Here is a 14,750-nt window from a genome sequence, read left to right as displayed (position 1 = left end):
TCTGTGTATGTGTGAGTGACTTTATTTAAGACAAGGGCCCTTTTGTTTTAAGCGGGAGAATGGCTGTGAGACCGAGGCTGGCCCTGTAATTGGCCTACTTAGGCCCTGTTTAGCATGAGAAAAGCCTGCCTTGGCCCGGCAGCGCCAAGCTAACTCTTGTTTTCAGGCCACAGAGAGGACGGACGCGCTGATCAGAATTCAGATTAGCCCCAAAAAACATCCACCCCCCCTGCAAACACACTCCTCCACCCTCTGCTTTAAATACACAGCGCACTAATTACTTAACGAGAAAGCTGGGGGGGGATGCACCCTTTAAAGGAGTAGCAGTGGAGTCTATTTAAAGGAAGAGGAGTGGGGGGTGGGGAGGGGGGGGGCAGGTTCTTTTTCACCTCTTCTCTCCTCTCAAACTTTCTTAAAAGAAATCACCCTCTCGTCCGTCTCTCCTTCTGTCCCTCCTTTATTCTCACGTTCTGTCCTCGGCCCAGACGCCACTTGTTGCTGCCGAATCATTGAACTTAATTAGCGGGACAATGTGTGAGCGGTTTGCAAAGTTTGAGTCGTAAACAGAGTCACGGTTAGAGGAGGAAGAGGAAAACCGCAGCACAGAGGAGAAGTTAGAGAAGGACGTGGAGCTGTGAGATGAACGAGTCCACGTCGAGCAGCATGAGGTGGAGGTAAATACCATCACAGAAAGCCCATCGGGTAGTTATCTTTAACTTGTCCTTTTGACCGTCAACCTTCAGTGTTGCATGTTTAAGTGTTGATGAGGACATAATCTTTTTTTTTTTTTCTGAAAGACAATTTGATCTGTTTGCCTAACTCTCTTGAACAAAATAAAATGTAGATTTATGATTTTGTTTTACATGTTTACATGTGTGCAGTTTTAATCAGGTTGAAAAGTTGATATTATTTTATCCTGTGACACATCAACAGAAGAAATCCGATCCAACGGATTTGTATGAATATTATTAGTTTGGACTGTCAAACTATTCTCTAAGTTGTAATAGTTAATAGTGATGGACTGCATTTTAATTGCACGTTTAAACTCAATAATTTTATGTTTCAAAACACTTTTTTTAGGCTTTTATTTTGTATTTTTTAACAGCTTTTGAAGCCTGCTTTTATTTTGAAAGAAAACATGGAAGCTCCATTAAATCGTAGGATACAGCATACATTTTACTGCATAAAAAAAGGAACTTGTAACGGGTTGAAAAAAGAATAAAAGCAGCTGAGCGAACGGTTAAAGTGGAAGTTTGATGTCATATGTTGGACTTTACTTTCCGTCCTCCGAGCTGTCCGGCAGTTTGTCCTCACAGTGAAATGAGACATTCAAAGACGCAGAGGTGTCGTTCTCGTGGCGACAGGAAGACGCGGCGGTGGTTCACCAGTGCTGGACAAAATAGCGCGCAATTAATGCAACTGGCAGACGATGACTTTTCCACACTAACCTTCACGGAGAATGAACACATGGACATTATAATGGCACACAAAGAAACACCTCTTACTGACATGCTCGCTGCTTTATAATGGATTGTATTGATGGGAGGGATTTTCACATTGAACAGTTTTAACTGGCATTGTAGATCCATCCATTACATTCAACTTTCTCGACATGAAATAAAGTCTTTGTTTGCTTTTCGGGCCCTTCTGTCTTTTATGTTGGAGCTTCCCAGAAATGATGAAAGGATAGTTACTGACCCAAAGAGAAGAAGAAGACATGACTGACTACCACATTTAACCCCCCGCTCCCCTCGATGTGTCAGCTCCTCTTTACTTCTGGGATTTATATTTCAGGATCAGTCGGACTGGCCTGTGCATGGATTGAAATATCTGTGCCATCATTGTTGTTCTAAACATTTCAGCTTTCTGCCTTCGTCCTGGGTTTTAGATTTCATTGACCTTCGCCTGGACCAAATTTACAATTCTGTTGACTCTTGATAAATATTTTACACTTTCGAGGCTTTCATTGCCAATGACCGTTTAGCCGCTGGAAGCAACGTAAAAAATAAATCATGTAAACACTTTGAATTCATGGGATTTCTTAATAAGTAAATGGAGGCTAACGTCTGTGTGTGTGTGTCCACTGTGTGTAAAAATGTGCTGCTACTGTACAGGCAACGCTGCAGCCGTCACAGACACACCGGCACGACGCTATAGAGGCAGACGCTGAATCGCAGATTTGAATGGAGTGTATTCCCGCCACCATTGTCCCAGTGTTCGCCAAACGCTGCGCCACATATACAGACGCACAACGTCCCGGACGTGCTGCTGATTGTGTACCATTAGTGACCACGCCATGCAGAGCACACGGTGAAGGGTTCACAGACATGGCCGACCTTCCCTCTCCATGCAGTGATCAATAATAACTTTATTTAAACCCATCACTGTAGTCAATATGACAGTGAGTTTCAAATAAGGCTGAATGATATCAGTAAAAAAAGAGATTGCAATTTTTTTTCTTCTACGAGACATATTGTGATTTTTTTTATTTTATTTTATTTTATTAAAAGAAGAAGAAATTATATTGGATAGAGACAGCGTCTTTTTTTGTACATCAATTAAAATTTCAATCAAACAATTTTACATTTGTATTTTTGGAGTCATTTTATGGTTTTACATCTGAACGGCCTTTTCTTCTCACGCACAGCGTGGACAAGGACTCTGACACTCCTCTTGAACCTGTGATTGAGCGTCTGGCTGCAGCGTCTCATTCTGCGTGCGCCCTGCTCACTTCTCAGATCACTGATGGTGAAAAAAAGAGACTTTTCTTGCAGATTAGTCACAGAAAGTGGAAAGTTGGTTCTCTGACGCGCTGCAGGCCACTTAACATCGAACGTCCTGTGATGTGTGAACGCTGCATTTTTTACTACGCTCAACTGAGTGAAGGTCTTCATTCAGGTCTTTAACTCAACTTCTCCACACAACAACTCTCTGAATTTAGTTTCAGCTTTTTAATACTGCGTCAGGTGACATGAACAAACACACTATAAATACTCTCTCAAATATAAATGTTTCTTCATCTAAAAGCAGAAACAACTTTTGTCCTGCTTGATGAATTTTCCTGCTCCTTTTTCAAAGTACCTGAATCGCTTGTTTTGACTTTTTTATCGTCCTCACTGAGGGTGGATCTTCAGAGCTCATGATTAACAGTCGCTCTCTCTCTCTCTCTCTCCTCTTTTGTCTCTGTGTCTCTCCACCAGTCTATACTGGGAGGTGAGATGGGAATGGGGAGTCCCGGCGCGGCATCGCCCACCAAACCAGCGGGTCAGTACTACCAGCACTACGGCGCCAACCCCAGGAGGAGAACGCTGCCTATGGACACTATGGGTGAGACGCTGCTAACACATACTGACTGATTCTCTATTTGATCAAACAGTAAGAGTCCATCTCTCTGAACAGCTTCAAGCCTGGGAGATTAGATTTAGAGATTAGAGTTTGACTCTCCAGTTTGTACAAAGGGAGAATAATAAGTGTAAATAATAAACCTCCAATAAATAAGAAATACAGAAACACACGTTTTTAGATTAGAGGAACACATGACTCAGACTTTTCTTCCAGCAATAAATGAACCGTCAAGAAGATAACTTCAGTTGATTTTTTGTGTTAATGTTATGATCAGTTAATGAAAATATTGTAAAAGAATAAAAAAAAAAAACAGAAAACAATTTAACATAAAAACACAAAGCTCCAATATAACACAAAAGTAATCCAGTGTAAAAGTCAAATTCACAGCAGCAGCAGCTTAGTGATGGACAGAACAAGAGGTTAGCTAACAGAGCACTTCATAAACTGACCACTACACGCTACATCGCAGAGTGTGTGTGTGTGTGTAGGTGTGTGTGTGTGTGTGTGTGTGTGTGGTCAGAGGTGAAGGGCTTCTGTTGTGTCAAACTACAACACGACGTGTTCTCGTCCTTTTTTAAATGTTTTCTTTTATCACTGTCAGTGTCGATGATACGTCTCTAATTAAAGGTCGGCTTTATTCAAACGACGTGATGATGTGAGATTTTAAAGTAAATTAAAAAAAGGTGAATCAACCTCAAACACTGAGATCAGACGAGCTGTAAACAGTGTCAGCTTTGATTTGAACATTTACAGCTAAAACCAAACAGCAGGAATAAACACATTTAATTCATTATGTTTTTCTATGTCCTTGTTGATTTTGTACGAACAATGCACAGGAAGTGTTTTATACTGATGCTTCTTGCTGATGGATTCATGTCGGGTATATAACACAGAGTAAGGCCTTTTACCTGCTCTGGTATAAAGGGTCATGAGCTATACAAATACAGACACATCGATCGCTCATTTTCACCTTTGACCTCGTGCAGAGGTCACTCGAGATGTGCAGCTTACCGAGAGAAACGTTTGTAGTAAATCTACTTTTTTTAATGAAACAAGACCAGTGAAAAAATAAAATAATAAATAAGCTTTGACTTCGTGAACATACAAACTGGAACTTTAATCTCCCTGACCTTGAGGAAACAATTCAACCAGGATCCTCAGCCGCTGTGGTTCTGCTAACACGGCTCTTATTATGTATATGTACAGAAGGCCGAGCTTTGTGTGTGTGTGTGTGTGTGTGTGTGTGTGTGTGTTTGAAATGGGACTTTAAGAAAATACAAATACAGGGAAGTCTTTTAAAGTCAAGCACAATGGTGGCCACGCTGTAGCCTTGGGACCGTTAGCCTTGAGAGGACACAACCGTACACTCGGACAAACACACACTAACAAATTCAAACACGAGACGAGTCTGGGCCAATTTCCAAAAAAATGCCTTTTTCATTTTTCCATCAAAGTCTCACCTTCCCCGGCTGATGGAGCGCTCCCTCGCTCTCCTTGAGAGGAACCCTGAAAAATAATATAAATGTGTCAAAAAGCTGCCCTCCTTTTTATCGAGCAGAAAGCAGGGCGGGCTGGGGGGGGGAAATCAACCCGGCGCTTTTTTTGTGTTCTGTCTTTTAATTTTCGGCACCTTTCTGTGTGCCGCTTGTTTGCGCTGAAAGCTTTCTTTGTGAACGTATCGACGGCGGTGGGAAACGTGGCCTCGCTCGTTCCTCGGCGGGCCGATCGATTAAATTCAAACAAATCAAACCAGCAGCTCCTTTTAAGAGAAATAAAAGCCTCTTGGCCTGTTAAACCCTCATGTATTGTTTTGTGTCTTTTTTTCTCTCTCTCTTTCAGAGGTTCACACAAAAAAAGTGCGGAAGGTCCCTCCCGGCTTGCCGTCCTCAGTAAGTGATAAGATTCCCTTTTTTTGTGACGACTGCTTGTGTGTGTGTGTGAGTGTGTGTGTGTGTGTGTGTGTGTGTGTGTGTGTGTGTGTGTGTGTGTGTGTGTGTGTGTGTGTGTGTGTGTGTGTGTGTGTGTGTGTGTGTGTGTGTGTGTGTGTGTGTGTGTGTGTGTGTGTGTGTGTGTGTGTGTGTGTGTGTGTCGGAGCAGTAAAAAAGGCTGCTGATGCCTCTGCACGTTTGGATTCGCTGAGCTGGTTTTAAGTTGTGCAGAAAAGAGGAATCTGCACACGTTGCCAGGTTGGGTTAATTTTTGTTGAGGTGCTGCTGACGGAGACGAGCCGGACAAAAACAGCTGTCGGCTTTTTTGTTGTCAGTTTGTGTTTTTTTCGGGGGAATCAAGTGGAAGAATTTCACGCCAGAATAATGAATCTGCAATTCAAAAAGACATTTATTGTTCTTCTTTTTTTTTTAAATGATTGAACGCTCACGTCATCCGCATTTCCCCAAAAATCCGACACAGTGGTTTAGTTTGAAGCCCTTCGGTTGTCACCGGGTTGAGTCATTCATTCGTTCATTTTGAAGCGTTTTGGGTTCGAGCTGTTTCTGACATTCGTTGGCTGCTTTTTGGGTTTCAGTTTTTTTTGAAGCGGGTTTGAAGGACAAAAGTCGTGACAGACGTGAAGTTGTGGAAGGGAAAAGAAAGCCACACTTTGCTGCCAGGTTTTGTGAATTTCAATGAGGTGAAGGTGAAGCTGCTGTTGGAGCCGCGATGAGCACAAACAGCTGTCCAGCTTCTCATTGTGTATGAGTGTATCTGTCTGTTTGAAGGAAATCAGCCGAAAAGGTTTTAATGCCAAACAAAGACCTGAACACTATAAAAAACAGGGACTCTTGTTTGTAGAAAATAGAACAAAGATTTTATATCTTGAAAAAAAAACAACAATATGGAGTTAATCATTAAAGGATGTGTGTGAGCATGTTGTATAATATCCTCACGATAAATGAGATTTTTGAAACAATAGTCGGAGTAGACGCTCTCGTGCTCATCAGATTTATTTCAGATTTCGACTTTGAGCTGTTTCACATGTGGAGAGTTTTTTTTCCCCCCTTCTTTCCGCCGCTGACCTCATTAATCGCCTGTTAACGACGACTGAATGTTCGCCGTGTCAGACGCCTCTTTGGCTCGGCGGGAGTCCGCCTTTCTGTGGCCTCGGCCCGCTTTGTCCCCAGCTTCCTCCTCTCCTTCCTGCTCCTCTCGGTGTCTGCATCAGCTCGCAGAGGAAGGGAGGGAGGGAGGGAGGGAGGGAGGGAGGGAGGGAGGGAGGGGGCAAAGGGTGGAGAGAGGAAGGAGGCGAAAGGGCAACAAGGAGAGGAAAGAAGGGAGGAAGCCGAGGTTTCTTTTATTAGCATGATGTGTTTTCTATTTTTTGTGTGATTAGTAGAAGAATGAGAGAATAGAGGCTGCTGCTTTATTTCAATAAGATCTTCATTTTGTTAATATGAGTTTGTTTACATATTTATTGGTTAGACTTGTAGAGCTGTAACGTTATTTAGTAAATAAATCTTTTTTCTTCTATTAAATCGCTCTCTGCAAAGCCAGCAGACTCCATCGACAAAGGACGTAATTTATCTGACAGAACTTCGTACTGACTGATTTGTTGTTATTACGTGTGAACAAATTGACGTCCTCGGATATGAACAAACCTTTTGAACACATCAGAAACACAAATAAGCCCCAAAAAAAAGGAAACAATCGAAGGAGATCTAAACCTCGGCCTCGTGTGTTTTTGGAGGTTTCATGTCTGGTTTTGTTATTGGAGTCTGGTGGTTGTAAAGATGACCGATCAGTCTTTCCTTCACTAAAAGTCTGTTTCAGTCCAGATCGTTGTCCGACATTAAGAATCATAAACTCACTTTAGAAGGATTCGATCGGGCTCATGTCGCTGCCTCCAGAGAAAGTCCTCAGCATTTTGTAACTGCTATTAAAAATATGTAGAAAATCAAATTAATGAGACAAGGCTGAAGTTTCCTCTAAAACACATTAAGCTCATAACTAGTGCTGAATGATGTTTCGACAATGACGCATGATGGACAGGGGAAAAAAAAACAAACGATTTAATGCAACGAGAGCTTTCTTGACGTGGAGGTTCATGGTTGTCTTTATTCTGTTGGGGATTTCACACTCACTTGCACAAGATTCCTGAAATGCTGCATGTGTGAACGCGAACAACAAGCTGACATGTTTCACTCGGACTTCCCCTGCAGCCCCCCCCCCCCCCGAGTACGTTTTCTTTCTTTGCCACAGTGTTCTGCTCCGCTCTTTTGTTGATGTAGGGAATGGGTTGGACTTTGTGTAGCACTGACAGTTATGTATAAATTAGCATTATAGAGCTTCTTTTGCTGTGTCCGTCTTCCGTGCAGCTCTTTTTACGTCATGTCTCGAGATCCCGAGAAAAATTGACTTGTACCCGGAATTTTTTTGCCCGGCCTCACAAGCAAATTTTTCATGTGTGCCCATACACTTCCCTCTCCTTCAATGTGTCAAACTACATCGGTAAAAAGGCAAATATTCTCATTATATGTTGCAGACTATGTTGCTCTGTCCAACACTTCTGGGTCGTTTATTTTTACCTTATGCCTCCTGAGATCCAGATTTAAAATCAGCTTTGAGAATTGATTGTAATCAGCTTCTGAATGCAGGATGTATCACAACCTGACTTCAGGTTCATTTATCAGACGTGCTGTGAGTTTGTCCAGCCCACCTGGAGGTCAGCTCTGTGTTGTCTCGTGTTGACGCTCACGTGAACCGGGCTTTGGATCTCTGTTCTTTGCACCCTCACGTCTCCTCCTCTGTGATGTGAGTGATCACCGCCTGCTCACTGTCGCTCACATCAAGAGGAAGAGGAGCGAGCGTAACGTAGCTAGCATAGCATAGGCTAGCAGCTAACTGAGTATGAGTTGTAATATTGTAGAAAGACGTGAATCCACTCGTTTGTTTGTGTAAACTGTGTTCGTAAGTAAAGAAATCTTCTGAGAGGTTGTTAGATCCTGGTTGTAGAGAGCGACTCTGTCAGCTGCTCGTTTCAGACTCCCATCAGTCTCATGAACATCTTTCATTAAGTTTTTCTGTTTGTTTTTTAAGCCCCAGCATCCTGCTGTCTGGTCAGAGTTTATCGCTCGTCTCTGAAATATTCTCTCTCTCTCTCTCTCTCTCTCTCTCTCTCTCTCTCTCTCTCTCTCTCTCTCTCTCTCGCTCGCTCGATGGTCCGGCCTCCGAAGCGGCTGCCAACAGCGGCTTCGACGAGGCTGTTTTCATGCAGCTCTCAGCAGCTGACAGAGCTGTTTGTCTGTTGTCATCTTCAATGCAGAAAATGTAACTCTATAACTCCTCAGTGTAAGCATTTATAAAGTCTGAATATTAAGATCATAATTGGGGATTTTTTTTCTGTGTGTGAATTTAACATCCTTTAAGACTTTTCATTTCTTTTTATTTCAAAATTAAGATTCAGATTATTTAAAGAGTGATCAGATTCTACATTTAATTTGGATTTTTCTCATTATTTAAGAAAATGTTCAATCTGAGTTTAATCTATATAAAACATATATTCATGTCACATCTTCATGTGTGTTTTCTGACATTGTTTCTCATTTTTCAACAGTTTATTCCCCTCCTTTATTCCCTGTTTTGAGCTATGACTGATAATGGAACAGTTTCTGTAGACTACAACAATCCCAACATTAATATACTATAAACACAGTTTTATCATTATAAATAAAATCTCAATAATTTCATGTCTCATATATTTTTTGAAATTACACTTTTTATTATTTGCATTTAGTGCTTAACTCCAGATTTATTCCTGAATAATCCAGAGTATTAAATTGTTGCTTCTGTCAGTATTTTGATGAATTATTATTATTTTATTTTTTTGCCGTGAAGTGAGATTTGTTTATTTGAAAACACATAATGTCAAACCCGTTGGACGGTACAGAAAGGCTTTTTAAACTTGATCTTAATGAGCTGGCTGGAATCATTGTTTTTGGAATAATGATTTTTCTGTTAAAAACAGATAAAAGTGACAGAAGACAGAGAAGTTTAGAAAAGGAAATATAGAAGTCTGTTGTTGTTTTGCTGTCTTTGAAACATTGATGGTGACCTGAGTGTTACTGCAGACATGATCTAACACACACACACACACACACACACACACACACACACACACACACTCTCTCCGTCTGCTCAGCATGCACCTGCTGGTCGGAGTACAATCACAGCGTCACGGAGGAATGTCTGTAACGTGTGTGTGTGTGTGTGTGTGTGTGTGTGTGTGTGTGTGTGTGTGTGTGTGTGTGTGTGTGTGTGTGTGTGTGTGTGTGTGTGTGTGTTGGAGTGAGGGGTTCTATGGCAACACACAGAGGCCAAAATCTCTCGCGGGACGAGCTATGGATAAACAGCATGAACACTCAGCGGTGCGTTCAAACATGCCAGGACCCCAAACTGTAAACTTAAGGTCATCTGAATACAAAGCTCACGTGCTGCTGGTTCAATGAGAGTTCGAGACCATGCTGGACTTGAGGAGGCTTCCCTTAGGTCCTCGTCCTGTGCACAGATGAGGTTTGAATGAGTTTTCAGCTGTCAGAAATAACAGAAATAAAGATGTATTCACAAAGGTCGTTAAAAAAAAGTATCTTTGTGTCCTTACAAAGCTTTCTGTTGGAGCTGTCTGTAGCTTTGCAGCACCCAAACCACAACCATTAACCTTCATTTCCCACAAGGACGGCGCAAGTTACTTGATTTGACTAAACGAGCCGCGCTAGCTTTGCTTAAATGTAAACATGTTCCACAGCGCTTATCTCCGGCTCCATGATTTTATTCTGAGATCCTTTTACATAAAGATTTACACGATTCCCACAACAAACAAATCCTTATCCGCCTTGTCTTGTACCTCTACACTTTATATTTCTCTTCACTTCAGTAGTTTTTGCTCCCATCTCTTTAAAAAGCCTGAGCTGGTTTTTTCCTGAGGGTTCCTTTACCTCACATTAAACATCATGATTTGAATCTTTCAGCCACTGTAATATAAGTGTTGAACATTGTTATGTACTTGGAAGAAATAAAGAAACAAGAGTCCCCTTATGGATTCAGTATTTAGTCCCCAGTGTTTTCACAGAGTCATGTTAATTTATCTGATGAATAGATTTCAATAAAGCAGTTTCTGGCTAAATTAAAAAATAAAAACAAAAACCTGTTATTTACTCCCTGTAAAATGTTTGATGACTCATCCTGCAGTCAGGGGTGTTTACTAAGTTTCAACCAAATTAAAAAGCTTTGCCAAAGCTAGAAATCCAATCAAATTTATCCCAACGTTAAGTCCTGCCTTCTGATTGGTTCTTTCCTGTTTTGGTAATATGTCAGAAAACAGTAGATTCTAAATGTTCTGTTTCCTGTGGACTGTAGATAAATATAACAGCTGCCTGGGAGTGAAGCCAAAACATTTAGAGCTCCCCCTGCTGACAGGCGACATTCATTAACCCCGCCTCCTTTTTTTCCCCCTCAAACTCAGTATCGTTTTTATTCCATTATCCTTGGACGAGGTCTTTTTTTTATTCTTTCTAGTTTCTTTTTTAATCCTTTGATGCTCTGTTGTAAAAAATGCCCTGATTGACATCTCTGTTAGCAAATATGACTCCTGCTGCGCTGAACGCTCCAGATTTAAAGAGAAGATCAAAAAATGTCAAATGTAAACAAAAGAGTCACTTAAACATCCATAATGTGTCGAGTGTGAGCTCGAAACGGAAAAGTCTGACGTGACATCATTACCGCAGCTCTTCCCGGCGATCCCTTCCACGCGGACTCCATCACTGGGATATTCTGGCTTCATCCCGTTCACTGAAGGAGGCAGAGGCATGCTGTCCTTTTGTTTATGCAGTCCAGGAACAGCAACAGCACTGATACAGAAATACGCAAACCTTCATGTTTTTAAAGATCGATGATAGCAACAATAATCTTTCCTGAATCACATATCCATTTCTTTGACATGTGAATGTAAATGTGCTCTCTGTTGTCACGCTACATGGACGTCCCTCTGACTCTCAGTTAACCGCTTTGGTCATTACCTAACTTTCTCCTTCAGTGAAAGTACACAGACTTCTTCAGTCATGAAGATATACAGTAGACATATTAGCCTTTTTTAGTATCATCTGAAGAGAAGCTATTTTGACTGTGAGGTTGTATGCACTTCATCTGATGACATCATTGCCAAAAAGAAGTGAAATTTAAGTTATGAATGAGAGTTTATTGGTAATAAGCAGCTCAAAATAAAATGTCATTTTCTTCTTTTTTGAGTTTGTTGACTGATCGTTTTAGAAGGAATAGTGTGAGCTTGATTTTCCTAAATGAAGTCGTGCCTCGTCTGCAGAATCTGAAGAGACTGTAAGCACCGTTTTAGTCCTTAAACTATGAACCGCAAGCTTTTCATCCTCTCCTTTGCCTTTCTAATGACTCTCACAAAGGGGGTATGGACACGCTCTGCTGGATCTTGTTTGCTTTTACACCTCGATAGATAAATTTAGAAAGAAGAAAAGTGTCCTTTTAGTGCGTTTAAAGGTGTGTTTGTGTTTGTTCTGTTGCTGCCCTCACACGTGCTCCCCACATACACACACACACACACACACACACACACACACACACACACACACACACACATCATTTAAGGCAAAAAAAAGTCCTATCTTGTCTTCCTTCTCTGTTTCACATCCACTGCAGTCGATGGCTCCTTTTTTTAATTAATTCTTCCTCCTCCTCCTCCTCCTCATCTTTGTCGTCTCCCCGCGCTGCAAGTTTGTTATTGTTGTTTGTCAAATTTAGTTTGCTGAGTTGATGATTTACTTTGAGAAACAATTAAACGTCACTTGAGAGGAGAGCGTGGGATGTCTTTGTAATCAAAAGGAAATTAGGCATCAGTTGCTAACATTAGCAGGTTGCAGAGTGCCGTCTCGCTGCTGTTTCTCTTTGTTGGTGTTCGGAGTCAAACAGCCTCTTTTTTTTTTTCTTTTAGATATCATTGTTTTAGTTAATTTGTTGTTCATGCTGATAGAGTCTCCTGCTCGTCCTCAGAGCTTTGCTAATGCTGACTGAATATCAACAAAACACACACGCACACGCACACGCACACACACACACACAGATGTACTGGAGATCAACAATATCCCCCAAAATGGCTGTAATGGAACCACAAAAATGTACCCATGAAAGGGAATTGAAATAAAATGATACACGTGTCAACATTTGTGTAGCCTACTGAATGTTCCGGTTTAGCCTTTTTTCTATTTCTACACACACACACACACACACACACACACACACACGTAGACACACACACACACGTAGACACACACCCTCATTGTGACACTCGGCCCAGCCTTTAAGCGTGCGTCTGATTGATTTCAGCCAACGAGGGGTTAACACGTTGAGGTGTTACAAATGAAGCAGCAGCAGAAAAGTGTCATTTAACACTTTTGCTCAGAAGACAAACTTTGAGCTTGATCAGATCACAGAGATGCTTTCTGAAGGTGTATGGATCTTATTTGACGTTGTCATTTTCACATTGAATATCTGGTGTGCCAAAGTTTGGTTGGATGTGGTTGGAATTGAGCTGCAACGATCAATCGTTTAATCGAAAGGAAAGAAAGGAAGAGGTTAGAGAATGGAGGAACATATGATTTAATGATTCACTGTGATATTTAATTAGACTTCCATTATTGGAAAAAAAAAAAAAACAGTCATCTAAAAAATACAATCTAAAACGATTTCAGTCATTTTAGGAACAAACATCCTGATCATACACGTCCCAGGTCTTACATTCACATCATTCCTGCTGTAGTGTGTTTTAATTAGATATTAAAAGAGATGATTTTATTTTTTATTGTTATGATGACAGAAGAAGAAATTACAGGATTTTACTTTGGGCTTGATCGGGAAATTAAAGGTTAAAATTCTGAGAAGCATTTCCTTCTTTTACACTTTAAGCCTGTTTATATCTATCAGTGATAACAGTGATTCTTATGGTTTCATATCGTGCTAAATGAACCTCTAAACACTCACTGAATAACACGAGAATCCATCTAAAAACAAAACAATTCAAGCTGCTTAAAATTTCTAATATTTACAAAAAATGTATATAATTATATTCAAACATTTTTAACTTCTGGGACGAACTCGACGATTAAAGATTAAGAAAATCTATCAGCAAAAGGTCTTCTCAGTTAAATTCTGTCAAAGTAAAATTGATTCACAAATACATTTTTGAAGATAAAACTGATTTGTAAAATGTTTCTCTTTGTCACATAATTTTTAAAATGGTTCGCCCCGATGTTTTCGTCTAAACATTTATATCCATCAGTCATCCTTTAGAAAAAAGGGGAAACTAGGATCGTGTGTCATTGAGTTAAAGGTACCAACTTTGCTTTAAAAATATTTTATTCATTATTTCTTCCTTGAACAATGTTGAAGATATTTTTTATCTTAAATTAAAAATGTCATCTGTTTCTGATTGGTCACTTTAGCAGGACACAAAATCAAACATTTTATTATCTAAACGATCAAACTGTAAAACACACGCAAAGCAATCAAGTCTCTGAGAGATGAGAAACCAGTCAATCACTTTTCTTTTTACCTGAAGATCATCATTTAGTTTTCTAGTTTTAAGAGGATCCAGACTGTAAAGAGTCCCCGTCTCCCTTTGCAAACAAACCTTCATCTCCTTTGATATTACTCTTTAAAAGAAGGAATCCTCAGCTCTCACTTTTATTGCATCTTTAAATTAAAAAAAAAAACAGGAAACAAGAAAAGCGTAATCTTTTCAAAACCCTAAACCGATTAAATCCTCAGTGCGGTCTGACCGGGTCGATCTGCTCTCATCTCTGGCTATTTCCTGCCCCCTCTTTCTCGCTCTCTGTCCTTCTCTCTCTCTCTCTCTCTCTCTCTCTCTCTCTCTCCCCCTCTCTCTCCCTCTCCCTGTCCTCGGCTCAGATGTGGTTTTGTTTAAAGTCGACAGCGTTAATTAAATTAAGCCAGGTCTTGCAGAAGGCACAGTAGGAGAGCCGGCGGTCCCCGGTGGGGCCGCGGGTGGAGGAAGGACGGGGGGAGTGGGTTGAGGGAGAGAGAGTGGTGTGATGGGGGAAGCAGTTTGGTGAGTTATACTGCCCCCTGCAGGCGGCCCCAGGTACCTCGGAGGATCCAGAGAGCCTCGGTGTCACCAGTACTGCAGACTTTGAAACGTGCTGCTTGTGGACGGTCTGATTGACAAACGTGTGTGTGTTCTGTTGTGTGCTTGTTTAAGTTATTCACCAACAATCCACATGTTCGTCCAGTGATCATTCATGTAACTATCGTGGGCTCTACGATACAATACTCCCTCATTCCCTTATTAAAATATTATACAGAAGCGTTCAAGGACGTCCATAAAAGTTGTAATTATAGAAGAGAGCTGGAAGTGTTGTCTCCTCTAATGTAAA

The 14,750-nt window shown here is 40.9% G+C and overlaps 1 protein-coding gene across 7 annotated transcripts in view; it reads left to right on the top strand.

Annotated features, from left to right (window-relative positions):
• The window catches only part of tcf4 (transcription factor 4), a 230,504-nt gene that overhangs the window by 130,864 nt on the left and 84,890 nt on the right, over nucleotides 1-14,750 (top strand). For 5 of the 7 annotated variants that reach the window (XM_079365223.1, XM_079365221.1, XM_079365228.1 and 2 more), the window contains 2 exons: nucleotides 3,201-3,327; nucleotides 5,185-5,234. In XM_079365223.1, coding sequence (XP_079221349.1) covers nucleotides 3,201-3,327; nucleotides 5,185-5,234 — 177 coding nt within the window. Of the gene's footprint in view, nucleotides 1-361; nucleotides 703-3,200; nucleotides 3,328-5,184; nucleotides 5,235-14,750 lie in introns of those variants that run through there. The other 2 variants (XM_079365226.1, XM_079365227.1) reach the window with 2 other exon arrangements.

This window comes from Symphodus melops (assembly GCF_947650265.1).
Source record: "Symphodus melops genome assembly, chromosome: 16".
NCBI classification, from domain to species: domain Eukaryota; kingdom Metazoa; phylum Chordata; class Actinopteri; order Labriformes; family Labridae; genus Symphodus; species Symphodus melops.
Note: the sequence above shows the minus strand (reverse complement) of the source record. Positions and strands in the feature narration are given on the sequence as shown.